Source organism: Saccharomyces mikatae, assembly GCF_947241705.1.
Source record: "Saccharomyces mikatae IFO 1815 strain IFO1815 genome assembly, chromosome: 6".
NCBI classification, from domain to species: Eukaryota; Fungi; Ascomycota; class Saccharomycetes; order Saccharomycetales; family Saccharomycetaceae; genus Saccharomyces; species Saccharomyces mikatae.
Window position 1 is genome coordinate 747,208 of NC_079261.1, and position 27,767 is coordinate 774,974.

Sequence of the window (27,767 nt, forward strand, 5' to 3'; positions counted from 1 at the left end):
TCTCTTCCTTAATTTGGCGCAGGCGATCAAGGGGTGGCTCACACAATAAGTCGCAGGGACCACCTCCGACCGCGTCTGCTGGTTTCTCAGACCCTATTCTGTACACCACAGCCTTCTACCCCCTTGCCCCACATAATTGGTGTAAACAATAGAAGGTAGCAGACGTCGTGTAGCATAACTACTGGCCGTCCCTGGCCCCTTCTCTCCTCATAATACAAACAACAACCACAAGAGAGAACGAAATAAGTGCTGGGCTGGCCACTATAACGAAGACTAATTACCCCAGAACAGCTGCGCGGGCTTCTATTCTTCCACGCGTCAATAAGGCCCGCGTGAATTTGTGTGGGCCGAGGAAAGAGAAGAACTAAAACAGGTGCATGTTCAGGGCCAAATGATTCGTGAACGTAGGGAACAATTAAGGTGGGGAGAAAATCAGGGAATACAGATGAAAATGATCACAAGGAAAACATCAATTTTTGATCGAATAGGCTATATGTTATAAATGAATAGACAAGATTATGTAAAGTTCATTCTATTTCTTGGTGGAAATGGCGACAGCGACAGCTTGGAGATCATCATGAGAAATGGACACCTTCACGTCGGTAATTCCAGCTTGGTCAGCGACCTTCTTAGCATTACCGTGCAATTCGACAGCGGGCCCATTCTTGTTGACACGGACGATTTCAATGTCCTTCAATGCAGCACCGCCTCCTAGGGACTTGACGCCTAAGGACTTAAAAACGGCTTCTTTGGCAGACCATGTTCCAGCAAAAGAACTTTGAACGCTAGGTTGCGCGTTACAGTAGTCTATTTCTTGGGCGGTGAAATTACGCTGGATAAAAGTATCGTTTTCGACGTTGATGCTGGTAATCAGTTCAACATCTACACCGACGCCACCGTCAGAGACCTTTTCCTTGGTCATGTTTTCAATCATCTTTGCGGTTTCGATAGTGTTCGCATTGATGTAGCTCTCCTTGTTTTGAATGTTCTTGGAAGTGAAAATCAAAGAGCCGGACTTCTTGTCCGTGGAAACACGAGCTAATGGATCTAAGTAAACACGTTCTTCCAAATCGTCAGTGTATGGAGCATGTTCCTTACTAACGAACAACTTGTTGTAGATCATACCGTTGTGGAAGAACTTGTAAGCGCTCTTTTCTCTGGCATTCACCTTGGCAACATATTCATTGTATCTATCTTCAGTGATGGTGGCATACAAGTAGTCTGGATGGACCACAATGGCTTGACCACCCTTTTGACCGAAACCGAAAGAGGTGATGGACACTGCTCTGACACCGTCGGTCTTCAAAGTCTTGGATGGATACAAAACATATTCAAATTGCTCCAAAATCTTGTCAACGTTATCAGCGTTACGGTTACCTGGAATGATACCGCTGTTCAAAATTTGCAGAGCACCGTTCATCATCCATGCACCGGCAGCACCCTTTGGATGACCAGTCAAAAACTTCTGGAAAACACCGATGACGGGGTTACCTTCAGATCTACCCAAATGCTTCATCATTTCATTGATTGTAGCAGATTCGTTCTTATCATTAGCCTTAGTTGATGTACCATGGAATGAGGCGACACCCAAGTCATCAATAGTTAACCCATAAGTAGCCAAGGCTCCCCTCAATGGGGCGATGCGTGGATCCCTCTTAAAGAAATCGTTACCCCATTGTTGTTGTGCAGCCCTCAATTGATTTTCAGCTTCATTATGAATTTCTCTGGTACGTTCGAGCAAGAATTCGTTCTGATCTTCGCTTGGAATTTCTTCAGCCTCCAGTTTCAAAGCTTCCAATTCGTTCTCTACCCAATCTTTAATTTGAGCTTCACGGGTAACTAATTGACGTTTTCTGTACTTCATGTTCAAGTTTGGTGAAGCATATTTGACGCTGGAATGGTGCTCACGAGCAGTGGTCAAAATACCCTTACCTGGAGCAGGAACAGATCTACCAATCTTGTCAGTGGCGGTGGCGGCCATGGCAACAATACCGTAAATTGGAACACCCATCTTCAAAGCTAGATCAGCTTGCATAATGATTTGAATACCAGCACCTTGAGCTTCCATGAACCCGTTACGGGTTGTAGTAGCAGGTCTGGACATCTCTGCTGGAGTACGGCCGTGTTCAAACTCTTCCAAAGTGTTGGAAGTAGCCTTCATGTTACCAAATTCAAAAGATCCCTCTTCTTGGAAATCATCGTAACCACCAACAATACAAATTCTAGCCTTACCAGACAAGATGGTTTCCACACCAATATCAACAGATTCCACAGATGTGGCACAGGCACCAACAGGCGTTTTTATTGGACCAGATGAAGAAATCAATAACATATTAACCCAAGCGGACATGGTGTTGATGAACGATTCTTGTAAAATATCGTTCTGAACAGGTTCATCCTTGAAACGATCCTTGAACATTCCACGCAAGGCAGAAACACCACCCATACCAGAACCAGAACAATTACCAACTTCAGAAACATGTACGTACTTGTACATTTCGTATGGATCGGTGATACCAGATGCAATAAAGGCCTCCACAACAGAAACCAAAACGAACAATGTGATTGGGTCAACTTGAGAAATGATGTCATCAGAAATACCGTAAGTCTTCGCACTCCACCCGGTTGGAATTTGACCAGCAACCAAACGATCGAATCTCAAAGCTTTTGGAATATATAAGGTAGCACCCTTTAACAACTTAACAGAGTATTCCCCTGTTTCTGGGATTTCAAAGACATCCACCTTATCACCATGTTGATGCTTAAATTGCTCAGCAGTTTCCTTAGAAGCCTCAAATGGCTCCAAGTCTTCTTCGACAATAACTTCTTGGATCATTTCCTTCTTTTCTGGATTATACCCGTTGAATAATTCTGCTTCGATCAATCTGATACCACTGTGCTCTAAGATAGATGATTCGTACTTTGCCTTAACGTCCTTGTCGTCAACTGGTTCCTTTGTCTTGGAATCAACCCAACCGGTATATGGACGACCCTTCAAGTTACCGTTATGATATGAAATGAAACCCATAATCCAAGCCATTTCAACGCAACCTTCCAAAGAAAATTCACCAAAGGCTTCCATTTCCCATCTTGTTCTGGCAGAACCCCATGGGCCGACTTCAGCAAAACCAGTAACAACAATAACTCTCTCCAAATCTAATAACCCTTCAAGTTCAGCAGGGGCAATCTTTTTGACCTGCTTATATGGTTTCAATTCTGGGAAGTCCAATTGAATGTTAGCTCTTGGCTGTACTTCGACTTGAGCATATGCAGCGTCGGCACCGTTACCGTTAACGACCTTATGTTCCAAAGCAGTTTCAATGGAAACTGCCTTTCTAACTTCTGAAGTTTCGACCAACTCCTTACGTAATTTAGCAGTGAATTCCTTCAAGTCAGGAACAAATTGTAACCCACCGTTTAAGTCAGCCATAACAGGAGATTTTTGACACAATTCGACAACTTCTGGAGTCAGCAAACCCAATAGATTGAAAGCCATTTCTTTTTGAGAGAAAGTACGAACACCCATCTTTTCAATCCCTTCAGCAATGATGTTATTAGCACTCATTAAACCAGTACCTCTAGTCCAACCAATAATAGCACCACAAATGGTCAATTGGTTAGCCCAAGATTCAGAATGCCATCTGTTAAATAAAGTTTCCAAAGACAACTTAGACTCTGAATACATACCATCACCACCAAAAGTACCATGGTTTGGAGACATTGGTAAGATGACTTGAGCTGGTCTAGTTTCAACACCTCTAGCAGATTTTTGCTTCTTGACACAACCCATCATTCTCAAGATATTGGTTAACATGATTCTATGAGCAAATTCAGACTTGGAATCAATGTGTTCCAATTCAATACCTTGTTCTGGAATGGCAGCAAATGGAATTATGGCATCCAAATCCCAATTCAAACCACCATTCTTTTCGGTGTCGTAGATAAATTCTATCAAAGCTTCAACATCCTGTTTAGAACCTTGGTTGAATGGAACAACAATTAAAGTAGAACCCTTGGCACCATACTTGGCGTAAATTGATTGGTAGTAGTCAGTAACTTGTTTAGAGAAGCGAGATGTCGTAACAATAACTTTAGCACCACCTTGCAACAAACCTTGTAAGACCTCAGCACCAATAGAGCCCTTACCTGCACCAGTTATCAGAACATATTTGTCCTTAAAGGTAACACCATTGAAGGCAGCCTTTTCCAAACCATCCAAGAAAAGAGACGATAGTTGACGGTCATATTTCCAATCCCCAGCAGGAGTCTTTTTTCTTAAGTGTAAGAATGGAATAGTTTCTCTTGGAATAGTTGAAGACACTGTTTTAGATATAGTAGACTTGTTTGGCAAAGATGCAACTTCTTTAGTGGAGTCTTTGTCCAAAGCATCCTCAACATCCATACCAGCTAGTTGAGTGGTTTGAGAAGGATCGATTTCTTTGGAACTTTCCAAGAACTTAACCAAATCGCTGTATAATTTTTCAAATTCCACTCTTGTGGAGCTTGAAATATCTTGCTTGTCAGCTTGAGCACTGATAGCCTTGTAAACACGAGTCAAATCTTCTTCAATAGTTGGTTGGGAGTCCTTAGTGATTGGACCACCAAGGGCCATTTCTTGTACGTATTGAGATAGTTTTCTCACCTTTTCTCTTGGCTCTTCTGAGTATGTGATATTACCATTTTTGTCAATTCCAGTTTTTGGACCGGTTGGCTTAGCAACATCTTTGTAGACTGGGTCAACATCCAAAACTTGTTTACAATTTTCAATCAATTGTTCACCAAGGGTCTTGACCAATTGGTAGTTTTCACCTTTGGTTTCATCAGTATTAGAGATATGGTATTCCATGAACTTAATCAAAGCATCGTTGGATCTGTTCATGATATTAATAGCTTCGCTAACAACTTCTCTGTCAACATTCTTCAAAACACCGTGGATTATCTCGAAATATAATGACAACAAAGATTGTTTGGCCCAATTCCATGAGGAATCAAAAGTTCTAGCTTTCTTTCTAGAGAAAGAAGTAGCGACACCATTGATAAAAAATTCACCTAATTCAGCATTTAGGTAATCTAATTGAGCTTGCAGTTCAGTGACAGTGTCTTTTTCTTTCAAGAATTTCCTTTCACCGTTATCCAAGTCCATTTTCAAGTAACGAGCCAACACTTGTAATTGTTGACGGGCTAAAATCTTGTGGTCCTTGGTGATTTCTTCCAAAGCGCCAGCATCAATCATGGCAGCACCGGCAGCAGGACCGGCACCGGCGGCAGCAGCAGCACTAGCAGTGGATGATAAGTCAACACCAACAATGGAAGCGTATTTTTGAGCCATGGAGTCCAAGAAAGCCTTTGCATCAGCTTCAGAACCTAGACGGGCTGCGGGCTCATTGGATAAAGCTACCAAAAGAACACCATCTTGCCTACCAGATGGAAGTCCCCAACGGGTTTGTAAGTACTTTCTAGCGACCGTAATCGTAAACCCACCAGGCATCTTTGAAGAGATCAATCTCGATAACAAGGAAGAGGATTGCTTACCTAACGCACCAGAGAAGGTATCTTGGAAAGTTTCTGCCAATTCTTCTAATGGAGTTTCTTCTGGCTTTTCTGGAGTAGTACCGAATTCCTTACCTAAGTCACCCAAAATTTCATTTTGGACAGTAGATTTACCACCAACCAAGTCTTTGATGGTCTTGGACATTGGGATGGAATCTAATGGTTTCTTCAGTTTATGGGCAACCAAAACATGTAACAGCAGAGAGGCCTTCACGGGTTCATCAGCAATTTCAGCAACTGCGGCTGCTGGGGCTGCTGCTGCTGCAGGAGCTGGAGCTGCCACGGCTGGGGCAGGAGCACTAGCTGCTGGAGCCGGAGCTGCTGCTTCGTCTTTAGCAGGTTCTTCCTTTGCAGCTAGTTCCGATGGATCTGGGGTATAATAAATTTCTCTGGCATCCTTGGAGTAGCACAAGATTTCTCTGTGCAAAGATAAAGCAGCATCGTAAGACTCGTATTTATTCTTCAAGGTTCTTTGAGCCATCCCAGCCAAAGTGGGAGAAGGACCAATTTCAACGACTCTTTCAGTATTGAAATCTTTTAGAAAGACATCTTGAGTTTCAATCCATCTCACAGGGGAGGCAAATTGATAAGCTAACAATTCAGTTAGCAAAATATGAGCTAATTCTTGCTCAACTTCAGGCTTCATAACGATATTATTTTAGTTGATGCTGTTGTGACCTTAAGCAGATTAAGTTATACCTTATTAGAAAACTAATTAAGCAGATAGAAGTGATGGGTACACTTCAGTTGCATGAGTTTTATATGAGGAACATCCGTTTAGAAACAACTTGTTGTCCAACATCTGCAAACTGCCCAACAATCCGTGCCTTAGTGAGATTTCGGTCGTAACGTTACGAGGCGAGTGAGGTAGCATGTGAAAACGAGAAAGGTAAAAAAAAATGGTTGGATTTTGTCAAGCAAAGGTCAGTTCTTTTGCGGGTAATGCTCGGTATCGCTTGTTTGTATAACTTTGACTGTAGCCAGAGTGTAGGTTGGCCATGTTGAAAGCATAATGAATAAGCAAGGACTAATTAATTGAACTCACAGGCCAAAGAAGAAATTTATAGAATAGTAACTAATAGGTGGAAATATTAAGATCGATATAGATATACAAAAAGAGGAGTTCAAATGGAATAAAACAGAGAAAATAGGTGAGATCAACGTGTTTTTACAACGGCTGGCACCACGACAACAATGACAACTACCACGATGATTGCAAAGACAATCAACCAACATCTGATCTTGTTTTTTCTTGCCCTTCTGGCGCTCTTTACAGCTTTGTCTGTGTGTGCAACACCTTGTTCGACGTCTAGTTGAGCGTCTTCAACGTTCTTGTCAATGACGTCGACATTTTCCTGCTGTTCTATTACCAGTTCTTCCATGTCATTGAACAGTTGAGTTAGTTCAGCCATTGACTTTTCCAGTTTCAATAACTCCTGGTGCCTTGCCTGAACTTCCGCGAGAGCAGTTTTCGCTTCCCCGCGCCTATTTGCGTTCAATAGCGCTTGTGAGAAGATTTGTTGACCCCCTACATCACTTATGGCAGCTTCAACCTCATCCTCGGTAGCTTCTGGCTGGATGATCATATACTGCCTTTTCGCTTGCTCTTTATTCTCTTCCTTGTAGTTGGAATCCACAATTCTGTAGTCCTGGATCAGCTTTAAAAACCTCTGCCTTGAGTTTTCTGCCTGGGCTTGTTTGTTAGTGTCGTGTATACCATCCCTTTGAGCACTTTTAATCTCGTTTTTCAGTTTAAACTGCAAGTCTGCGGCTTGTGCAACGAAGTTGTCTAAGGAATGTCTCAAATGACTTGCTTGCTCCTCATTAACCTCGGTCAGCAGTCTCTTGTGCAAAGAATCAATTTGGTTGATAGTATGGTCGTACTTATCGAGATCGCGGTTGATTTGACCTATCTTGTTCATGAACCCCACAAAATCGTGTCCATCTGCACCTACTGCACTAGAACCTTCGTCCAATTCGTACGACTCTTCAAAAGGGGTCTCCAACTGGTATGGGTTGTTATAACTCATTTACTTTGTTTCTATTTTCGGTTGCCCCAGTGAATGAAAAACGGTTTCCTTTCAAGTATACACAGCTTTTATTGTAAACGCCAAATACTGCGTGAAATATGCTCTCTTTGTTTTTGAACTGAGAATTAGTAGTCTATTCCCTTGCGACGACCACGATATAACTTAAGTTAGTTCTTGACGTTTTTACGACAAGTAAGATCCTGTTACTTTTCTTTTTTTGTATTCGCGTTTCACAGACACTAATTTTCTTCTCTTTAACGGGTAAAAAGTGGATTCTCTCATGCGCACAGCCTGCATATCGTCTTTTGTCGTTAACGTGTAGAAAAAGGCTGGCTATACTTTTTCTCACTCTTAACTCTTCGTACAAAGATAAAAAAATGAAGCCACTAGGTTATTTGTCACTTAACACGAATATGATACAGTTCAATCCTTCTCCAAATAGTCCATTAATCGCTTGACCTTTTCAACGTTATATCTCACCTGAGGTAGTTCCTGCTGAGTTTCATATAGTTCACTCAGCGAGGTCACGTAGTCATGCTTGATGTTACCCCAGTTGGTCTGTGCGGCTTGATGATTGGACTCGTCAGCATTATCGTAGTTCTTATATTGATGTTCCTTCATTCTGGCTTGAAGAACGCCGATTCTTCCATCCAGATGTGTCAGATAGTCATCCCTTGAGTTGTTGTACAGCTCGTTTATCTTGGCGGGGCCCGTTTGCCTCAACTGGGCCACCTTAACGGTCTCATCTTCCCATTCTTGGTACATCTTCCTAACTTGCTCATTCAGATCCAGATCGAAGGGCTCCATGTACTTTTCTTGTGATTCCATAATCAGCTGCTTCACTGTTTTGCCTACTGTGTCGGCATTGACCACTTCTAATGATTTGGAAGCCATCGTCATGGCGCTCAGAAGAAATTCCTGTAATTGTATTTGAACCTCTCTCCTAACAGCATCGTCGTCGTGGTCCTTCTTCGGAAGATGCAAATCGGTTTTTTCCTCTAAGATATCATGAAACTGGTGGTATATGCTTCGAAGCTGTTCAACAGTTACGTCCAACTTTTTAGACTGACCTTGTGACATGATTTAGCGTGATTTTATATACCTAGCTTTGTTGCTATAGCAAAGGAAAGATTTAGGACCGTGGACACGTCTGATTATATGTCCCTCCAAATGCTCAGCCTGCTTATTGTACTCGTTTGTTTATTTTTCTGCATTTTCGCACGCACAAGGAATCGCGGCAAAGTCCTCCAATCATTATATTTTTTTTTCATAATGTATCAGGAACGTTCGTTCACCCAACTGATAACAAAAGAATCATGACAATCAAAGTTAACAAAAGGCTGCCATCTCAATTGGATCTATGTAGTTACTTATGTGTATATTGTTGCCACCTTGTTCAGTCTGGTCTGCTAGGCTCAATAGAGTATTCTCCCTGACATGTAGTGACTGAAGTGTTTTTCTATATTCTTCCTTGACGAGAAACGAAAGAACGTGGAAGAACCGTAAAAAAGTAAGGAAATTTGCATGATCTCTTATTGGGCAACGTTGTTCACCCCAATCCGTTTAATTCTTTCCGGCTAGGTTGTATTGTTTAACCTAAAAGCAGCAGCACTTGAACACTGCAAATTTTACCCGGTACGCATCTTCTCGCTAAGAAATATTCCTTAGTGAAAGAGTGATTAGTTAAAAAAGGAATACAGATAACCTACTATTTTTCTTCTTTGCTTGCAAAAAAAGTAGATAAATATATAACAAAGCAAGAGTCGGAGGAGGAAAGGGTCCATTCTATTATCTCTGTAAACATGTCAACGCAACTCGCAAGTAACATATATGCTCCATTGTACGCTCCCTTTTTCGGGTTTGCAGGTTGTGCAGCTGCCATGGTGCTTTCCTGTTTAGGAGCTGCCATCGGTACAGCTAAGTCAGGTATTGGTATTTCAGGTATTGGTACTTTCAAGCCAGAATTGATCATGAAATCTTTGATTCCTGTGGTTATGAGTGGTATCCTAGCCATTTATGGGCTTGTTGTGGCCGTTTTAATTGCAGGTAATTTATCTCCTACCGAAGATTATACTCTTTTCAATGGGTTCATGCACTTGAGTTGTGGGCTCTGCGTGGGATTTGCCTGCTTGAGTAGTGGCTACGCCATTGGTATGGTCGGTGATGTTGGTGTTAGAAAATACATGCACCAGCCAAGGCTTTTCGTCGGTATCGTTTTGATTCTTATTTTCTCCGAAGTTCTAGGGTTATATGGTATGATTGTAGCTTTAATTTTGAACACTAGAGGCTCTGAATGAGTCTAGAGGTCGAAGAAATAAAAACTAATCAAATATAAAAAAAATTTTCTCATATACACGCACCATCTCTTTTCACATATGTATAGAATATAGTATATATTATAATATTGCTATGTATATATTTGATAATCGATAATCATTCGAAAGAACGGTATCATAAGACTTTGAAGTGTGCCAACCTACTGGTATCTCTTTTCAGTTTTTTTTTTTTTTTTTTTTTTTTACTATCAACAATCACGCAGACATTTATTTTATTTGTATACATAACGATATTTCTGCCCTAAAGTACAAAAATGCTTATTCGGTAGTATCCATGGCATCAGGATCAGTTGATTTAGCACTAGATATTTGAACGTTGCCCTGATCATCAATGTATTGTGACTCGTTTTCCTGGACATACTTCACAGATCTAGCGCTGTCCAAAAATAACAAATAAGCCCTTTTGACATCTTCTACTTCGACGGTGTTGCTTTTCCTTTTCATAGCAATTTGCTGAGCAACGGAAATCAGGTTGCTGCTATACCGCAAACTAGTTTCCACACCAGTTTTAGTCAATAGATCCAAGGCATCTGACGATAATTCAACCTCTTCCTCTTGTGCCCTTATAGACAAAATTGTTTTTATTTCCTGTTCGTTATAATTTCTAGTTGTGATGATGATCGATCTGTCCAAAAGATCGAGAGGCAACCCATGTGGAGATTTGTAAGTGGTCCCTCTAGTCTTGGAAACTCCTCTGTTCGTAGCCATCATGACAATAGGAGCAAACTCATCTTCCAAAGCTCTATTTATGAATGAAAAACATTCAATATCCAACATATGAACTTCATCGATGAATAATACACCAGGGACTATTTCAGCTTTGCCTTCTTCTTTCCATTCTGCCACTTTTGTGTTTATTTGGTCTCTTACTTCTGACCTAATTTCACCAGTGTCACCAGTGAACAATGCCAAAAACCCTTGAGTTCTTGAATTGATAACATCAATCTCATGTAAGGAGACCGTGTGAACCACTGTTTTCCTCTTTTGTAGTTCCCCTTCCGGACATTGGACAAATCTGGTATCAGCACCCATGGCATCGTAGTCTCTGGATCTAGCAAAGGATCTGCCTAGCTTGGTAATCTTCCCGCTGGCCTTATCAATAGAAATAACATCGCCAGCTAGTACCTTTTCTTTAGTTAGACCATCAATCATTTTATTACCTAGTTCATAGATTGTTTCCATATCGGTAGTCTTAATAGTCAGTTTACCTTGCTTGTGACCACCTGTAATAGATCTGTCAATTTGAATTTCCACAACTTCACCTTCAATCAATTCTGTCTCTTCTTTGATTTTGATTCCAATGGATTTCCTAAAGGCTTGAGTGAGTGCTTCAGTTTTACTCAGTTCTAGAGAAAAGATTTCTGAACCTGCAATAGCAGTGAAAGGTACATCTTTTCCTAGAGATTGAGAAACACCCATGGCAAGGGCAGTCTTACCGGTGGAAGGAGGGCCCGCCACCAAGACAGCCCTACCTGCTATGGTTCCATTCTGAACCATTTTTAGTATCACACCAGCAGCACGACGGGCTTGCAACTGCCCGACCATACCTTCAGATGTAGGACGTGGTTGCAAATTCTCATCTAAACCTAAACCTGTAATATGGGAGTGTGCAGCAATCAAGGATAATGACTTTAAATCTGATGTTTCATTTGGGTCACTAGTTTGGATCGACATGCTGATGAATGGTAAGTTCTTTTTTCTTTTCTTTTGAAAGTAACTCGCGCTGGTCTTCTGTGAAAAGCAATAGAGTATTTCCAACTAACTTAGTTCCTTTCGACCGTGTGCTCTGTATATGTATATAGTTTTTATTTAGATTTCTATCCTTTCCTCTATTGAAAACCTTCAAAAAGCTCGTTGAAAAAATAATTTTCAGCTTTCCTTTAGAAACGGTCACGTGGGAATCATTAAGGTATAAGATGTTAGGTTGTGTTGAACAAAAGAGTTGAAATAAGTACTATATAGGTTACTTGTTTTAGCCGAAAACTAATGATATAATTATTTGAACATTAAGTTTATACATTTTCTCTTTTTCTTGTTTGTATCATCTTTTGCTTTGGCACGCCTGCTGAGTTGTCCTAAACCACTGAGTTGGGACATTTTCGGTATCTAGTTTTGTAAGAAGTTGAACTATATTTCTGCAAAAGACGAGCGAAAGGTAGATAAGAACAACAGTACTCTCAACGATACTAACGATTATATTAGCGCGTTTCCAATCAATGAGTTCTATTTTGTTAGAATTATTTCAGAATTTGTGCTGCTGTCGTGGCTTTTCCGATACAACTATTAGGGTAAATGATAAACGATATAAGATTCAACGATTACTTGGAGAAGGTGGAATGTCCTTTGTGTACCTGGTACAACTATTGAAAAATTCCCTAATTATGGAAAATGGTATTATTACACCAGAAATGTACGCACTAAAGAAGATTATCTGCCCCAGTGTAGAGAGTATATCGAATGGTATGCGAGAAATTGAAAACTACAAACGCTTTCAAAGTCCTTACGTTATTCAAAGCATTGACTCTCAAGTGACACAGGAGAAGAACGGATCAAAAATAATTTACATAATACTTCCCTATTATTCATTAGGGAGCTTACAAGATTCGATTAATCGGAGGCTGTTAGAGGGTACTTTTATATCAGAGGCAGAATGTGTAAGGATAATGCTTGGAGTGACGAGAGGTTTACTATGCTTGCATGATCCTGCATCGAGACAAGATAATATCACACCCAGAGTAAATGTCGATGCGGTGTCTATGACTTACAGTGATGAAACAGCAATGCTTTTAGAGGACACCCCTCTGGAAATGGACGTGCTTTCTTCCGGCTCAGCAGGTTCAATAGCATATGCGCACCGCGACATTACACCTTCAAATATTCTGTACTCTTCAGAAGGTTTGCCAGTTATAGCTGACCTTGGTTCTTGTTCTCAAGCTGATATAAGAATTGGAAGTAGAAATCAACTTAGCGAACTACAAGAGTGGGTCAACGATAATTGTACACTACCATATACTGCACCGGAGCTTTTGAATTTGAAATTGAACCAAATCTTAAGTTGTAAGGTTGATATTTGGTCCATGGGTTGTACGTTTTATACTTTAATGTTCGGCATTTCCCCCTTTGAGCGAGAAGAGCAAATACATGGAGCTTCTATAACCTATGCTATAAATACTGGCAAATATAGCTTTCCAAGAAATTCCAGATTTTCTGAAGCGCTTCTAAATGTAATCAAGAAATGTATTCAAGTGGATCCTATACAAAGGCCTACGACCAGCCAATTATTGAACCTTTTGCAAGATTTAGACAGCTAATTGGGGGCTGAGTTCTGAAAGCTTCTTCCCTGTCCCTGGTGGCAAACAGGACACAAATGACTGGCTGGTTCCATCCAATGTGTGCGTTCTAGCTGATAAAACCCACCCACTGCTGTTTCACTTAATATGTGTGCATGAATTTTTTATTTTAAATCTTTTTTCATTTGAACATTAAATATCTAATGAAACGAATAAAATACACAAGATAAACGAAATCCGTATTTATTATATATATGCTAACAGATAAAGCACCAACATCACATTCTCCTTCTCTTACCAACCGTAGCTTGGAAACCGGTTTTAATAGAAGAGACGGATCTGGTAGAACCACAACTTTTACAGACCATAAAGAAAAGTCTATTTGATTGTTCTCTCTTCAATTCAGTGTTAATACTCTTACAAGTTTTACAAGTGACATACTCTAAAATGTATCTTCTTAAAACATTCTCCATTTGTTTAGACTGAAATTTACCCTTAATGACTAATCTTTTTTGACCGTCAACAGAACCGGATGTACCTAATTCTGCAAAGAGATATTGAATCAAATGTTCCGGAGATCTATGCAATTTTTCGGCGATATCTTGGATGTTCGAGAAAATAGTCTTCTTACCATCACGCAAACAAACAGGAGGGGGAATTCTGAACTTTGGACCACTTCTATCACCAGCAAGTTCTGGATTGTTAGTTCTTAGAATATTGAAAAATCTAGATAATAACTCTGAATAAGGCAGACCGACTTCTTGTTGAATACTAGAACTAGCGCTTGGGGTGGTTTCTTTGCTTTCAGCGTCGACATTATCTAGACCAGCTTTAGCTAGCTCTTTTTCAAACGCGTCTACACTGCTGCCTTTAGTTTTCTTCTTTTTCTTCTTCAAGGATAGTTCACCCAAGGCTTCGGCTATGTCATCAGTAGGCTCCTTTTCAGCTTCGGTGTCGGCAGAAGCACTCTTAGACTTCTTTTTTTTCTTCTTTAGCCCGGCAAATAAATCATCACCTGAACCATTTTCGTTGCCGTTTACCGCAGCATCAAAATCATCTGGGACTACCTTCTTGGTCTTCTTCTTCTTCTTTAGTGTAGGGTCAAATCCTAACTCAGCAGCTAAATCGGAGGACATCTTGTGCGTGCTTACTATATGAATGGTTGCCTAGGCGGTTTTTCGGTGGATGTACAAGAACTTGGCTAATTTCTCTTATAATGTCTTCTGCTTTCTTTTTCTTTTTCTTCCATCATATTCACTTTTCTCGCAATTACAAAATTTTTCACTCCGTCGTTGATGAGGACTCCGACTATGCGGGTAACGATACTGGTCTACCATATGTGGTGGTATACGCTTTTTATGCATGCACTTGATCATGTGAGAAGTATATATTATAATTGTTACATTTTTTTAAAATCCTTTGTATTTATCAATGCATTTCTACATACCTTGATCCTTTTTCTTCTTTTTACAATGTTAACAATGAAACTTCATGCTTAATGGATGTAACTGCTCCAATTCCACGTAAAAGAATGCTCTTCACTCAATCATTGTTTATTTTCAACTTCTCAGTTTCTTCTCTTAGAGCTTCAGTGGCCTCCTTGGTAACTTGTTCAATTTCTGTACCTTTCGTGACTTGGACGGCAGCCTTTCCCTCCGTTTGCGTATCTTCGTCATCCTCGGGTTCGACATCATACTTTTTCAAAAAGTACGTTTCCACTTCCTCTTTCCCACTGTTCTCAGCTTCAAAAATGGCATCGTGGCCAAACTTGTTTCTGATGAAGGGATCCGCCTCATATTCGTCACATAGTAACTTGACTACTTCCAGTTTGCCGTTCAACGACGCCCAATGTAACGCCGTGTTGCCCGTTTCATTTGCCTCGTTGATGAAGGCCTTTAATTCTTTGGCGCTATTTTCGAGAGCAACCGTCTCTAGTATATACCGAACCGTCTCTATATGGCCATTTGCTGCAGCCATGTGCAAAGCTGTAGAATTAGACTCACTTTCTTTGCAAGTGGCAAGTAACTTGGGACTGATCAAAGTGTGGAATATATCTTTAAGAGAATCCAAGTCGCCAGCTCTGGCATCAAGTATTATAGCGTCCTGATCTTCTTGTTCTAACTGTTCAGTGTGTAGGCCCATATCTGCGTCTATGTACAGTTCTTTCTTAACTGCAGTTAATTACTTCAAAGTATAATGGGGACAACTTTGTCTATAATATGGCAATTCCGCTTACTTTTCTATAAAGTTAATAATTAACTCATCGATTTTATTCAGATCCTCTCTTTTCTTATATTACTTTTCCCACATTTATCGTGAAAATTTCATATATCCGTATCTAGTGATGTTGTAACGGTGACAGCAATTAGAATTGCCTGTCCCTCCTTTCTTGCAATTAGTGGCGCGGACCATTGGGCTTCTGATAGTAGCATATCTACCACGAGAAGGGTGGAGGTGGGCAAGGAACACTGCAAGAACACTGAAGCAACAAGAATTTTTTATATTCAATGCACGCTCGACTTGTTTTTGTATTAGTAACTGTGTGCCTCCTACATAAGAGAAAGTTTTATCATAGTACGCCATCAATACTATTCAGAGCTCCTAATCACATTAATACGTAACGCACTTCAAATGAACGCAAAAGAGAGTAAATAAGGCTTAATTAGATTAAATTACTACGGGGGTTACCATACATTACTAACATAGTCCTGGTCCTTTAAAGTTTTGCAGAGTTTTTTTTTTTGAATTTTCCTTTTTTTTCTAGAACACCATAGAAAAAAAATACGCGCATGGTTCTTTGAGCGGTTAATTCTCATCTTCATACCAATCAGACACTTCTACCGCCCCCTAAAACATATAAATATGCAGCTTATCTCTTCAATTCATGACACGTCTTATATTCCTTTTCTATTGATGTGTGGTCTAAGACGTCAGGTCTGATAGAAGATAGAGTGCTATAAACAGAAACGCGGACATATACAAATACAAAGATATGGCAGGTGAAACTTTTGAATTTCAAGCAGAAATTACTCAGTTGATGAGTTTAATTATCAACACTGTCTACTCTAACAAGGAAATTTTCTTGAGAGAACTGATATCCAATGCCTCAGATGCTTTAGACAAGATCAGGTATAAGTCTTTGTCTGACCCAAAACAATTAGAAACGGAACCTGATCTGTTCATCAGAATCACGCCAAAACCAGAGGAAAAAGTTTTGGAAATCAGAGATTCTGGTGTTGGTATGACAAAGGCAGAACTGATCAATAACTTGGGTACGATTGCCAAGTCCGGTACTAAAGCTTTCATGGAAGCCCTCTCTGCTGGTGCCGATGTGTCTATGATTGGTCAGTTTGGTGTCGGTTTTTACTCTTTATTCTTGGTCGCTGACAGAGTCCAAGTTATTTCAAAGAGTAATGACGACGAACAATACATTTGGGAGTCGAACGCGGGTGGTTCTTTCACTGTTACTCTAGATGAGGTCAATGAAAGAATTGGCAGAGGTACCGTTTTAAGATTATTCTTAAAGGATGACCAACTGGAATACTTGGAGGAAAAGAGAATAAAGGAAGTTATTAAGAGACACTCCGAATTTGTTGCTTACCCAATTCAGTTGGTTGTCACTAAGGAAGTGGAAAAAGAAGTTCCAATTCCAGAGGAAGAAAAGAATAAAGAGGAAAAGAAGGAGGAGGATGACAAGAAACCAAAACTAGAAGAAGTCGATGAAGAAGAAGAAGAAGAAAAGAAGCCAAAGACGAAGAAAGTCAAGGAAGAAGTTCAAGAAATAGAAGAACTGAATAAGACTAAACCATTGTGGACTAGAAACCCATCTGATATCACTCAAGAAGAATACAATGCTTTTTACAAATCTATTTCTAACGACTGGGAAGACCCATTATATGTTAAGCATTTCTCTGTTGAAGGTCAATTGGAATTCAGAGCCATCTTATTCATTCCGAAGAGAGCTCCATTCGACTTGTTTGAAAGTAAGAAGAAGAAGAATAACATTAAGCTATACGTACGTCGTGTTTTTATAACTGATGAAGCTGAAGACTTGATTCCAGAATGGTTATCTTTCGTTAAGGGTGTTGTTGACTCTGAGGATTTGCCATTGAACTTATCCAGAGAGATGCTACAACAAAACAAGATCATGAAGGTTATTAGAAAGAACATTGTCAAGAAGTTGATTGAAGCTTTTAACGAAATTGCTGAAGACTCTGAACAATTTGACAAATTTTACTCTGCCTTTTCCAAGAACATTAAATTGGGTGTACATGAAGACACTCAAAACAGAGCTGCTTTGGCTAAATTGCTACGTTACAACTCCACCAAGTCCGTCGACGAATTGACCTCATTGACCGACTATGTCACCAGAATGCCTGAACACCAAAAGAACATTTACTATATCACCGGTGAATCTCTAAAGGCTGTCGAAAAGTCTCCATTCTTGGATGCTTTAAAGGCTAAGAACTTTGAGGTTTTGTTCTTGACTGATCCAATTGATGAATACGCCTTCACTCAGTTGAAGGAGTTTGAAGGTAAGACTTTGGTTGACATTACTAAAGACTTCGAATTGGAAGAAACTGACGAGGAGAAGGCACAAAGAGAGAAAGAAATAAAAGAATACGAACCATTAACAAAAGCTTTGAAGGACATCTTGGGTGACCAAGTGGAAAAGGTTGTTGTTTCTTACAAATTGTTGGACGCTCCAGCTGCCATCAGAACTGGTCAGTTCGGCTGGTCCGCTAACATGGAGAGAATTATGAAGGCCCAGGCCTTGAGAGATTCCTCCATGTCCTCATATATGTCTTCCAAGAAGACTTTTGAAATATCTCCAAGATCGCCAATTATAAAGGAATTGAAAAAGAGAGTCGACGAAGGTGGTGCTCAGGATAAAACTGTCAAAGATTTGACTAACCTATTATATGAGACTGCTTTGTTGACTTCTGGTTTCACTTTAGATGAACCAACTTCGTTTGCTTCCAGAATCAACAGGTTGATCTCCTTAGGTTTGAATATCGATGATGATGGTGAAGAAACTGGAGAGACTGAAGCTACCGCTGAAGCTCCTGTCGAAGAAGTTCCGGCTGACACCGAAATGGAAGAAGTCGATTAGGTTACAGATATATAATGTAACGAACATATAGGTATTCAATAAATCAGTATGTAAATAGGGCATCTGCATGGAAGTAACTAGGTAAAAATAAAATACGGTATAATTTTTGGTGATTTTTATATTATTTCAACGCGCTTTGGGACTATACAAAGTGCGGAGCAAAGCAAAGTAGTAGAAGCTTGGCAAACAAATATAACACGAACATCCAAAGAGTAATGGACTTTGCTACAAAGATAAAGGGTATGTTGAAAATTTTCTGCATTCACTGAGCACCACCTACTAACATCTTCTTATTCTGTAACCTTTTTTTTTCTATAGAGCTCGAACAAGAACTTTCTAAGGCAAATGACTACAAGACTTTACAGGAAAAGGCTACAAATCTTCGAAGGGAACTGAATTCTTCAGCTCCTTCCCTGACATCTTATGAAAAGGAGCATTTTTCGAATGATATAGAAAGTATTTTAAAATGTATTAATGCGGAATTATCGAAATCAAAGGGTAATAAACGCAGGGCATTCTCCTTCAAGCAAAAGACTTTGCCAACAACAGTTCAGGAGAAAACTAAACATAAAGCGCTTGTGACTACGCCGGAGAAAACTTCTGTTCTGAAAAAGAATTATGTTTTAAAGAAAGGAGATTCAGCATTTGAAAACTTGGAATACTGTACTGTCGCGTCAGCGAGAGACCATAGTAGCGTTGATGCTGCCTCCGGTTCATTATATTTCCGTAATGTTATTAAAAGTGTCATAAACTTACAAAGGATATACTTTCAAGCAGGTAGTATATTCATAACTGACTGTAAGGATTCTATATTTTTTTTGCATTTACCCTCTGAAGGGAACATCCAAATACGTTTGCGTAACTTGCAAAAGTGCAGAATTTTGATAGAGCGATTATCATCAGATACTGATTATAAACAAGTGGTAATTGTTGAAAATTGTTGCGAATGCATTTTCAAGGCAAGTACTCGCGAGCACTTAATCATACAGGATTTTTCCAACCCTTTCTCAAGTGATGAAACTAAGGACCAGTCGGCATTTTCATTTGAAGACTTTAAAACTTATGACAATGACACGATGCAGTTATTACAGGCTTACTTATAAGTGCTTTTATCATATTATACAGCACCAATATTAATAACGAGCTTAATTATCGTATATAGTGATGTTGGCAGTTCATCAATAGCATATCCTAAAGAGGAAAATGTAAACAAGACAAATTCTTTCATATTGAGATTGAAAACCCTGTTATTGATATTATCAAGCATTATGCTTCTACGGCATATAGAAGTTAGTTGATTCAAACATATAAAATATATGCTAGAACCCTGATTGCAGCAGTCGAATTATTTGTAACAAGATTGTCCAAAGAAAATGACAGCGTTTTCAGGTTCTCCTTCAAAACCGAGCAATAATAATTCTTTTTTAAGTCGTTATGTGGAAAACTTGGGCACCGACGTGGCACCACCTTTGAAACCTCTATCAAGTTCTAAACTTAATTCTTCGTTAAATTTAGCCTCGCCGATTAACCTGAAAAGTAAGATGTCAGTTAAGAGCTCGCAATTCATATCACCAAAAGCAGAAAGTACCGTATCAACGACCAAACCATCTTTTCCTAACAAACTTGTAGGAAAATATACAGTAGATTTAACCAATTACTCGAAAATAGAATTGAAGTACTACGAATTTTTATGCAGAGTATCTGAAGTTAAAATATGGATTGAAGCTGTTACTGAGGAAAATCTACCATCAGAAATAGAGTTATGTGTTGGAGATGCACTAAGGAATGGTGTTTTCCTGGCTAATCTAACGCAAAGAATAAATCCTGACTTGGCAACTACTATATTTCCTGGGGGGAATAAACTACAATTCAAACATACTCAAAACATAAATGCATTTTTCGGGTTAGTGGAACATGTCGGTGTTCCAGATTCTTTTAGATTTGAATTACAAGATCTTTACAATAAAAAGAATCTCCCCCAGGTTTTTGAAACTTTACATATTCTTATATCAATGATTAATAAAAAGTGGCCAGGAAAAACTCCCCCTTTAACGAATGTATCCGGCCAGATTAGTTTTTCCAAAGAAGAAATCGCCGCTTGCAAAAGGGCATGGCCCAGAATTAAAGATTTCAAGTCCTTGGGGACCAATATCAATACGGCTCCAGTTTCAACTGACGAATCTAAAGGAAAACGAAGCGGTTTAATTAAAGATTTTAATAAATTTGAAAGGCCGAATATCCCAACTGAGGACGTGCTAGTCACCCCAAAAAAAAAGATAGTTGATGCTCATAGTTACAATTCTTTCAACTCCTGTTCACCTCAAGTTAATGAGCCCCCAAAATCAGCAACTGCAGATGCCCCTATCGAGATAAAGAAGTTCACACCCATTGAACCGAGTCTTTTGGGTTCTACTCCATCTTTAGAATATAGCCCAATTAAAAACAAAAGCCTTTCCTACTATTCACCAACTATCTCGAAATATTTGACATATGATACTGAATTCTATACTAGAAGAAGTCGTGCGAGAGAGGAAGACTTGAATTATTATCAAACTTTTAAATATTCACCCTCTCATTATTCTCCTATGAGAAGAGAAAGGATGACAGAAGAGCAATTTTTGGAGAAAGTAGTGCAATTACAAAATATCTGTCGTGGAGTTAACATTCGTTTTAATTTGTACATTCAAAGAAGATTATTGAATCTCTTTGAACAAGACGTAGTAAATTTTCAAGCATGCCTAAAAGGATATATATTTAGGCAATTCTCTTCAATTTGCCTCCCAATCAGAAGAGCAGCTGTTGACGTCCCTCATATCAAGGCAGTACAGTCACGAATCAAAGGTAGCAGAATTCGATACAGATACGATAAATTGAGATTCACATTGTCAAGACATACATGTACTATCGAAACTTTTCAAGCATTTTGTCGTTCGAAATTGCTGAAAATGAACGTTAACAAAAAATTAGATGATATTGATATTTCTCATCCATCTTTGACCAAATTTCAGTCTCATATACGTGCTTTTCATGTAAGAAAAGAGGTTAAGGTCCTCAACTCAATGTTAAATAATGAAAAAAAGAGTATTAAAAAATTATCGGCAATCATTAGAGGAAATGCTGTAAGAAGTTCAGAGGAAGCGATATTAACTGCTATACATGATGGACATAAAGAGGTAATCTCAGATTTGCAAAGTCAGATTAGAGGAAAATTTACGCGTTCAAGTCTATCATCATTAATATATTCACTTAGAAGAGAAAACTGTAATATCATTCACCTATCGGCCTGTCTGCGTGGCAATGTTTTGAGACACAAAATAATGTCACTATTTGGCCCTGAAGATAATATTTATGAGGTTGTACGTGACTTTCAGGCTTTAGTTAGAGGCGTCTTGGTTCGTTACACATTAGATTTAGTGGACGATATCGTCGAATATAATAACTTGGAACTGTTTCAAGCATTTTCTAAAGGTGCTTTGGTACGTCGAAATTTAAACCAAAAATCAAGTTTCTATCAGAGAAACGTAAGATCCATTATCATAATTCAAAGCTGGATTAGAAAAAGTCTTCAAAAATCTGCTTATTTGGAACTTTTAGATTGTCCAAATCCAAGTCTATGGGCCGTCAAAAAATTCGTTCATTTACTTAATGGAACATCAACTATTGAAGAGGTCCAAAACCAGTTGGAGAGTTGCCAAGCCTCTCTTGACTCTGAGAATATGAAGAAGGAACGATTGTTGAAAAACATACGACAACAGCTAAATATGAACGCAGTGTTGGAGAAATATGGACTATTGAGAGATAAAGATCACGAACTTGGTATATCCGACTCTAAGATTCCTAAGTCGAAGTATCCGAAATATGAAAAACTTTTTTATATGCTCCAAGTCGATCCCTCATATTGGAAGTTATTGTATTCAAAAGAGCCTGAATTTGTTGCAAAAAATATTTATATGACATTTGGAACGGTAAACCAGAAAATGAATGAAAGAGAGAGGACTTATTTTACGAGATTTGTTTGTGAAATGTTACAAGGTGCCATTAATGATGCTTCAAGTATTAAAAGTTTCCTTGATAACCGATTTCAATTCTGGCAGACTATTTTTCGAGATTTTTTGAGAAGAGAATCTCCAGAATTCTTCTCCATAGTAGTTCCGGTTCTAGACTACTTGACAGATCCAACTGTCAATTTCGAGAGTGATCCGTATAAAATTTATCAAGAGATTCATGGTTTTAGCTCACCTCAGCACTGTTCACCTGTGGATGATGCCAGCACCAAGAAAAAGTTTATTGAAAATTTGAGGTGTTTATGGCACGCAATTGAAATGGTGGCCGAAATTTATACCAGAAAGGTTCACACTATCCCAGTTGAAACTAGGTACCTTTGCACTAAAATATTTTGTTATTCTGCTGATAAGAATGCTGAAGAGATTGATTCCTTGAGGTCCATATCAAGTATCCTAGTGAACGTTTTTGTGTTTGAGTATTTAGTCAATAGGGAGTATTACGGTTACAAAGAAAGGAACATTCAAAACAATAATCGAAAAATTGAGATTTTGATAAATTCCTTGGGGACTGTTTTTGAAATGAAGAACTTTGATGGGTACTTCGATCCATTGAATCAGTATGCTAACGAAATAAAGCCACACATCAAAGATATTCTTTACAATATACTAGTAGATCCAGAGTATGAGCAGGAGGGAGATAGATTGATTTACTTAGATATGGTGTCACCAAGTCCCAAATTGGAGTTGTTGACCGAAAAAGTCTCGGAAATTAGTAACAAATTCGAGGAGTATTTAGATGAGTTTCCCGAAGCTGACATTTTGCATGATATCTTAGAAAAGGACTCTGATACGTCACCCTTTCCAAAATCAGGACGCATTACTTTGGAATTGGATGCCTCAGTGTATCGATTTTTGGTTAGTGATGACAAGATGAGAAAAATTTACGACCAGGTTAAGAGGGCATTTGTATACATGATGCAGATCGAGGATGTAGATACCAATTTGTATGACCTTTCAATTAGTACAGTACTCTCTCAAGATGAGCCCAATTTTGCAAAGCTTTTGAAAGAGAATCCTAAAATCAGAGATGATCCAATGATACATAAACTAAAGCCATTAGAATATTTTACGCTCAAGAATGTTACTTTGAAAAAAATCCATGAACTAGAAAGCACAGGGACTTTTTCTTCTTCTGATAATAAGTTGCAAAACTTCTTGAACGATATTGCGAACACTATCAAAAATCCTAATTATGCAATTGATTATGTTGCACAGGAAATTTGCATCACGAAAGAGACACTTACCACAATTTCGGAAATGAATCATAGCCTAGACACAGAATTATCAAGGCTGAAGAGACATATCGACCATACGATAAGAGATTTTCAGAAATCTAGAGACTTTTCACCGCTGCATAAAAGTAAGTTTGGAAACTTTAAGAATGCAGTGAAAAAAGTTCAGGGAAAAGAGCGTTCAGAATTACAAGGAATGAAATTTAAATGGAATACAAAACAGTTATACGAAAGAGGCGTGCTTAAGAGCATCAGGGGTGAAAAATTAGCTGAATTGACTGTCAAAGTCTTCGGTTCAAGTGGTCCTAAATTCCCAGATATAATATTTAGAATCTCTACATCTGATGGTTCCAAATTTGGTATTCAAATGATTGATAAAAGAAAAGGACCCGATAAGCGATACTCGGATGATGTTGATTCGTTTTCATTCAAGGACTTGATGAAGACCCAAGTTGAGCCAAAAATCGAGACATGGAAATTGTTCCATTCAAACGTCACTGTTAACAATGGTCAGTTATTGCATTTAATTGTCAGTTTCTTTTATAAAAGAGACTCTTTTTGAAGCATTGATTATTTCTTAGTACATTGAAACATGAACCGTTATCAAATTCATTCATTTTTATTTTCATTAGCAGCGATTTAATTACTTTTATGTATAGTTATGTAAAAGACATTAAACAGTATTTTTAGCGTAAACGGACATTTCCAATGTTCTGGTTAAAGGTAAAAAACGTCAAACGATGTAACATGTCACCGATAGATGACTACGGTATTAGTCGTTCTTTCTCTGAAGACATTTTATGTAGCAATATAAACACAACCATACTAGAAAGAAATTAACGACCAAATAGGCTCAAGAAACCGCGCTTCTTCTTAGGTTCTTCTTCTACCTGTTCACGAGGAGTTGGTGTTTGAGAAGTGCTTTCAGTTCTCAAAGTGGCATTTTTCGTTTGAGATGCTAGTGATTCTTGCTTCTCATACGTTACGTAGTTGAAAGCCAAATCAAACAAGGTCGGTTTACTAGGAAGGGGCAGTAATTTTGGCTTAAGAGGGAATAAATTTTTCAATTGAATGTCCGTTGGCACTATTTTCTTACAATCCAATTTTTCAATTACTGTAGTATCATATCTCTCCTGATCATCACTATGATTTCTTTTCTCGTATTCTGCAAGAGTAATGACACTATTACCTCCGTTTTCGATCCTCGTTTTTAAGCTTCGGATGGAATTAAAAGACAGAAGTGTTGTTGGGAGTAAAATTTCATCCAAAGATCCAACTTCAGATATTTTACTCTCTAATCTTTGGTAAGCGTCCACGTACAGCGCTAAGGCTTCCAAGTACCTACCCTTTGATTGGTATAAAACACTCAAGCAACCGGTATTCAGAAATAGCTGGAAATACAATTTACATAAATCCAATTGGCTTAGCAATTCGTCATCAGAATAGACACCAGGTAATTCCATGATGTCTGATATATATTTTGTTAGATTTTTCACAATACGATCCATTTCCTTAAATTTAGTTAGCTTTGATGGTATTGAAGTATTCAATTTCAACCATTGATTCCACAAATGAGCAAACAAGTCTCTCTCACGAGAAATGGAAGTCAAAAGAATATTATATTTAATGTAGGCCAAAATGATCTGATTGTTCTCGGAACTATTTTCAACCATTTCATCTATGTCGTCTTGATCATCATGGTTTGCAATGTAGGATTCATGGCGATCCAAAGCTTTTTCCAGCTTCGATAGTTTCTGCGTATATTGTGGAATCTGAGTCGGATGAATGGATAGCCCTTGTTCTAAAAACTGAGCGACCTCAGTATCCATTATCTTGGCATTGAAAGATCTCCAGTTTATGTTGGTGGTAGCTTTTTGATCTTCAGTGGAAGTTGTGATTTTCTTCATATTGAACCCATTGTCCAATAACAGTTTTACTAGTTCATCGTCTTTATTTTCATAGGATTGAACTCTTTCTACAATTAAATTATTTATTTCAGGCATTGTGATTAAATTGCCCGCAAATTGCTTGAGGGAGTACTGGTATTTGTTTACAATATGATCTACAACTTCTTCGGATAATAGATTTAAATTTTTCAAGTGTTCCAATGTTGCAAAAACCAAAGCTAAGTTGTTCGAAATTTTGGCATTGTTCTTCCTCTTGATTCTTTTCCCATTAATCATGTATTCAGCATGAGCCAATTTAGCAAAGGCCAAGTACTGAACACGAGTTATCCATTGGCATTCATTTTGAGTAACGTTGACTAACTTATCAGCAGTCTTGCAAGCCTTTTTTAACCTTGTCGACAGAACTTTTTCTTCACTTTTCTTCAACTTATTTCTTTGACGAGCTCTCAATTTCAAAGTTTCGGCCAATGCCAGGTCTCTTTCAGCGTGTAGTAAAACCAAAACACCGATTAATTTTGTCTTATTATCATAATCTTCGGAGCTGATTTCGTCGTACTTATTTTTACTTGAGTATTTTCTGGTGTCCTTAGTGACAAGATGGCAACGGCTTCTCAGATGTTGCAGCTTTTTATTCAATTTGGCATGATATTTAACGAAATCAGAGTCCGTTTCTAGAAACTGTTCCGCACGATTACCATAGGTGGCAATGAATGGAGAATAGGCAACCATCTTCAGTTTCGCGTGTTTGTAGTTTCTTATTCACTTATTAATGAAATTGTATCACGTTGTAACGTAATACAAATGATTACTTTGGCAATCTAGGTATCGAAGTCCACCTAGTGTTCAAATGCTCGTTTATGTTAATATTGTTGGATTAACTTAGGCAAATCTATTCAAAATGAAAAAATTTTCAGAACTTATCACTAATAACGAGGTGGCAGAAACAATAAAATATTACGTATATCATATTGACCAAGTCGTTCATAAAAAATTTTACAACTAACCCACTGCAATAGGAACTTGTCGTTTGAGTCCAATGCTGTGGTTTGCGTGAATACGAAAGCCGTTACTTGTCTCTGTTTCAAAGCTTCTCTGGAGATCGCTTCTCGAGGCAGTTTTCGTAGATCCATCGAACATGAAAAAAATGACAGTAATATACCCAAAACAGACTTGCAAAGTGACAAAGAGAAGCAAACAGGGAAGTGATTGTATTTTTGTATGGCGGGGAGTACATCTAGTTTGGTGATCTGTGCGATTGGGATCTATGCTACTTTTTTGACATGGGCATTAGTACAGGAGCCTTTGGCTACGAGGACTTGGCCAAACTCTATGGAAAAATTCCAATTTCCCAATGTGATAGCCCTTTTGCAAGCTTCTGTGGCAATGATGATGGGATACCTGTATTTGAACTGGAAGAAGGTGACATATTCGCCCACAAAGATGATCCAGGATCATTGGAAACAATTGATGTTAATTTCATTCACACAGAGTAGTTCGGGTCCTTTGGCTACCACCTCCCTAAAATACGTGGATTATCTCACTTACATGTTAGCCAAGTCATGTAAGATGATTCCCGTTTTGTTTGTGCATTTGCTTCTGTATAGAACGCCCATATCAAACCAGAAAAAAGTTGTAGCCATCTTGGTTAGTCTCGGTGTCACTATTTTCACTATAGGCGGTAACGACGGTAAAAAATTGATGAGAACCCCCAATGATGATGGGAGTAGCAACAAACTTCAAGGGTTTGGCCTGCTTTCCTCTAGTTTATTTCTTGATGGATTGACCAACGCCACTCAGGATAAGTTACTGAAGGCCAACAAGGCCAATGAGAAAGGAAAGCAAACTTTGATAACAGGTGCACATCTGATGTTCACACTGAACCTCTTTGTGATAGTGTGGAACATTTTATACTTTGTAGTGGTTGACCGCAGACAATGGGAAAATGCTGTTTCGGTATGGACGATGGACCCACATGTGTGGGGCTACTTGATGCTTTATTCGGTTTGTGGTGCCATGGGGCAATGCTTTGTTTTCTACACCTTGGAGCAGTTTGGGTCTTTAGTCCTAATCATGATAACAGTAACCAGAAAGATGGTTTCCATGATTTTGAGTATTGTAGTCTTTGGTAAGAGCGTGGGTTTCCAACAATGGCTAGGGATATCTATTGTATTTGGCGGAATCACCTGGGAAGCACTCAACAAGAAGAGAGCTAATACTTCAAAGGTCAAACTAGCCTAGCTTGGCC

At 38.8% G+C, this 27,767-nt stretch overlaps 13 protein-coding genes across 13 annotated transcripts; 6 read left to right on the forward strand and 7 right to left on the reverse strand.

Moving 5' to 3' along the window:
* Positions 1-532: 532 nt before the first annotated feature.
* Positions 533-6,196, reverse strand: FAS2 (trifunctional fatty acid synthase subunit FAS2; the record flags this gene model as incomplete). Its single annotated transcript, XM_056222407.1, has 1 exon — positions 533-6,196. The coding sequence occupies one exon, from the start codon at positions 6,194-6,196 to the stop codon at positions 533-535; it is 5,664 nt and encodes a 1,887-aa protein (XP_056082102.1).
* Positions 6,197-6,707: 511 nt separating this feature from the next.
* On the reverse strand, positions 6,708-7,580 carry SSO1 (syntaxin; the record flags this gene model as incomplete). Its single annotated transcript, XM_056222409.1, has 1 exon — positions 6,708-7,580. The coding sequence occupies one exon, from the start codon at positions 7,578-7,580 to the stop codon at positions 6,708-6,710; it is 873 nt and encodes a 290-aa protein (XP_056082103.1).
* Positions 7,581-8,003: 423 nt separating this feature from the next.
* Positions 8,004-8,660, reverse strand: NSL1 (MIND complex subunit NSL1; the record flags this gene model as incomplete). Its single annotated transcript, XM_056222410.1, has 1 exon — positions 8,004-8,660. The coding sequence occupies one exon, from the start codon at positions 8,658-8,660 to the stop codon at positions 8,004-8,006; it is 657 nt and encodes a 218-aa protein (XP_056082104.1).
* A 722-nt stretch (positions 8,661-9,382) lies between these two features.
* Positions 9,383-9,877, forward strand: VMA11 (H(+)-transporting V0 sector ATPase subunit c'; the record flags this gene model as incomplete). The annotated part of the gene is made up of 1 exon (XM_056222411.1): positions 9,383-9,877. The coding sequence occupies one exon, from the start codon at positions 9,383-9,385 to the stop codon at positions 9,875-9,877; it is 495 nt and encodes a 164-aa protein (XP_056082105.1).
* A 297-nt stretch (positions 9,878-10,174) lies between these two features.
* Positions 10,175-11,590, reverse strand: RVB2 (RuvB family ATP-dependent DNA helicase reptin; the record flags this gene model as incomplete). The annotated part of the gene is made up of 1 exon (XM_056222412.1): positions 10,175-11,590. The coding sequence occupies one exon, from the start codon at positions 11,588-11,590 to the stop codon at positions 10,175-10,177; it is 1,416 nt and encodes a 471-aa protein (XP_056082106.1).
* A 707-nt stretch (positions 11,591-12,297) lies between these two features.
* On the forward strand, positions 12,298-13,227 carry ENV7 (putative serine/threonine protein kinase ENV7; the record flags this gene model as incomplete). The annotated part of the gene is made up of 1 exon (XM_056222413.1): positions 12,298-13,227. The coding sequence occupies one exon, from the start codon at positions 12,298-12,300 to the stop codon at positions 13,225-13,227; it is 930 nt and encodes a 309-aa protein (XP_056082107.1).
* A 257-nt stretch (positions 13,228-13,484) lies between these two features.
* SUI3 (translation initiation factor eIF2 subunit beta) lies at positions 13,485-14,342 on the reverse strand (the record flags this gene model as incomplete). The annotated part of the gene is made up of 1 exon (XM_056222414.1): positions 13,485-14,342. The coding sequence occupies one exon, from the start codon at positions 14,340-14,342 to the stop codon at positions 13,485-13,487; it is 858 nt and encodes a 285-aa protein (XP_056082108.1).
* Positions 14,343-14,748: 406 nt separating this feature from the next.
* YAR1 (Yar1p) lies at positions 14,749-15,348 on the reverse strand (the record flags this gene model as incomplete). The annotated part of the gene is made up of 1 exon (XM_056222415.1): positions 14,749-15,348. One exon carries the CDS (start codon positions 15,346-15,348, stop codon positions 14,749-14,751), a length of 600 nt encoding a protein of 199 aa, XP_056082109.1.
* Positions 15,349-16,198: 850 nt separating this feature from the next.
* On the forward strand, positions 16,199-18,319 carry HSP82 (Hsp90 family chaperone HSP82; the record flags this gene model as incomplete). Its single annotated transcript, XM_056222416.1, has 1 exon — positions 16,199-18,319. One exon carries the CDS (start codon positions 16,199-16,201, stop codon positions 18,317-18,319), a length of 2,121 nt encoding a protein of 706 aa, XP_056082110.1.
* Positions 18,320-18,534: 215 nt separating this feature from the next.
* On the forward strand, positions 18,535-19,422 carry CIN2 (GTPase-activating protein CIN2; the record flags this gene model as incomplete). The annotated part of the gene is made up of 2 exons (XM_056222417.1): positions 18,535-18,559; positions 18,638-19,422. The coding sequence occupies 2 exons, from the start codon at positions 18,535-18,537 to the stop codon at positions 19,420-19,422; spliced, it is 810 nt and encodes a 269-aa protein (XP_056082111.1).
* Positions 19,423-19,692: 270 nt separating this feature from the next.
* Positions 19,693-24,177, forward strand: IQG1 (Iqg1p; the record flags this gene model as incomplete). The annotated part of the gene is made up of 1 exon (XM_056222418.1): positions 19,693-24,177. The coding sequence occupies one exon, from the start codon at positions 19,693-19,695 to the stop codon at positions 24,175-24,177; it is 4,485 nt and encodes a 1,494-aa protein (XP_056082112.1).
* A 274-nt stretch (positions 24,178-24,451) lies between these two features.
* Positions 24,452-26,251, reverse strand: SRP68 (signal recognition particle subunit SRP68; the record flags this gene model as incomplete). The annotated part of the gene is made up of 1 exon (XM_056222420.1): positions 24,452-26,251. One exon carries the CDS (start codon positions 26,249-26,251, stop codon positions 24,452-24,454), a length of 1,800 nt encoding a protein of 599 aa, XP_056082113.1.
* Positions 26,252-26,740: 489 nt separating this feature from the next.
* On the forward strand, positions 26,741-27,760 carry HUT1 (UDP-galactose transporter HUT1; the record flags this gene model as incomplete). Its single annotated transcript, XM_056222421.1, has 1 exon — positions 26,741-27,760. The coding sequence occupies one exon, from the start codon at positions 26,741-26,743 to the stop codon at positions 27,758-27,760; it is 1,020 nt and encodes a 339-aa protein (XP_056082114.1).
* Between the last annotated feature and the right edge of the window lie 7 nt (positions 27,761-27,767).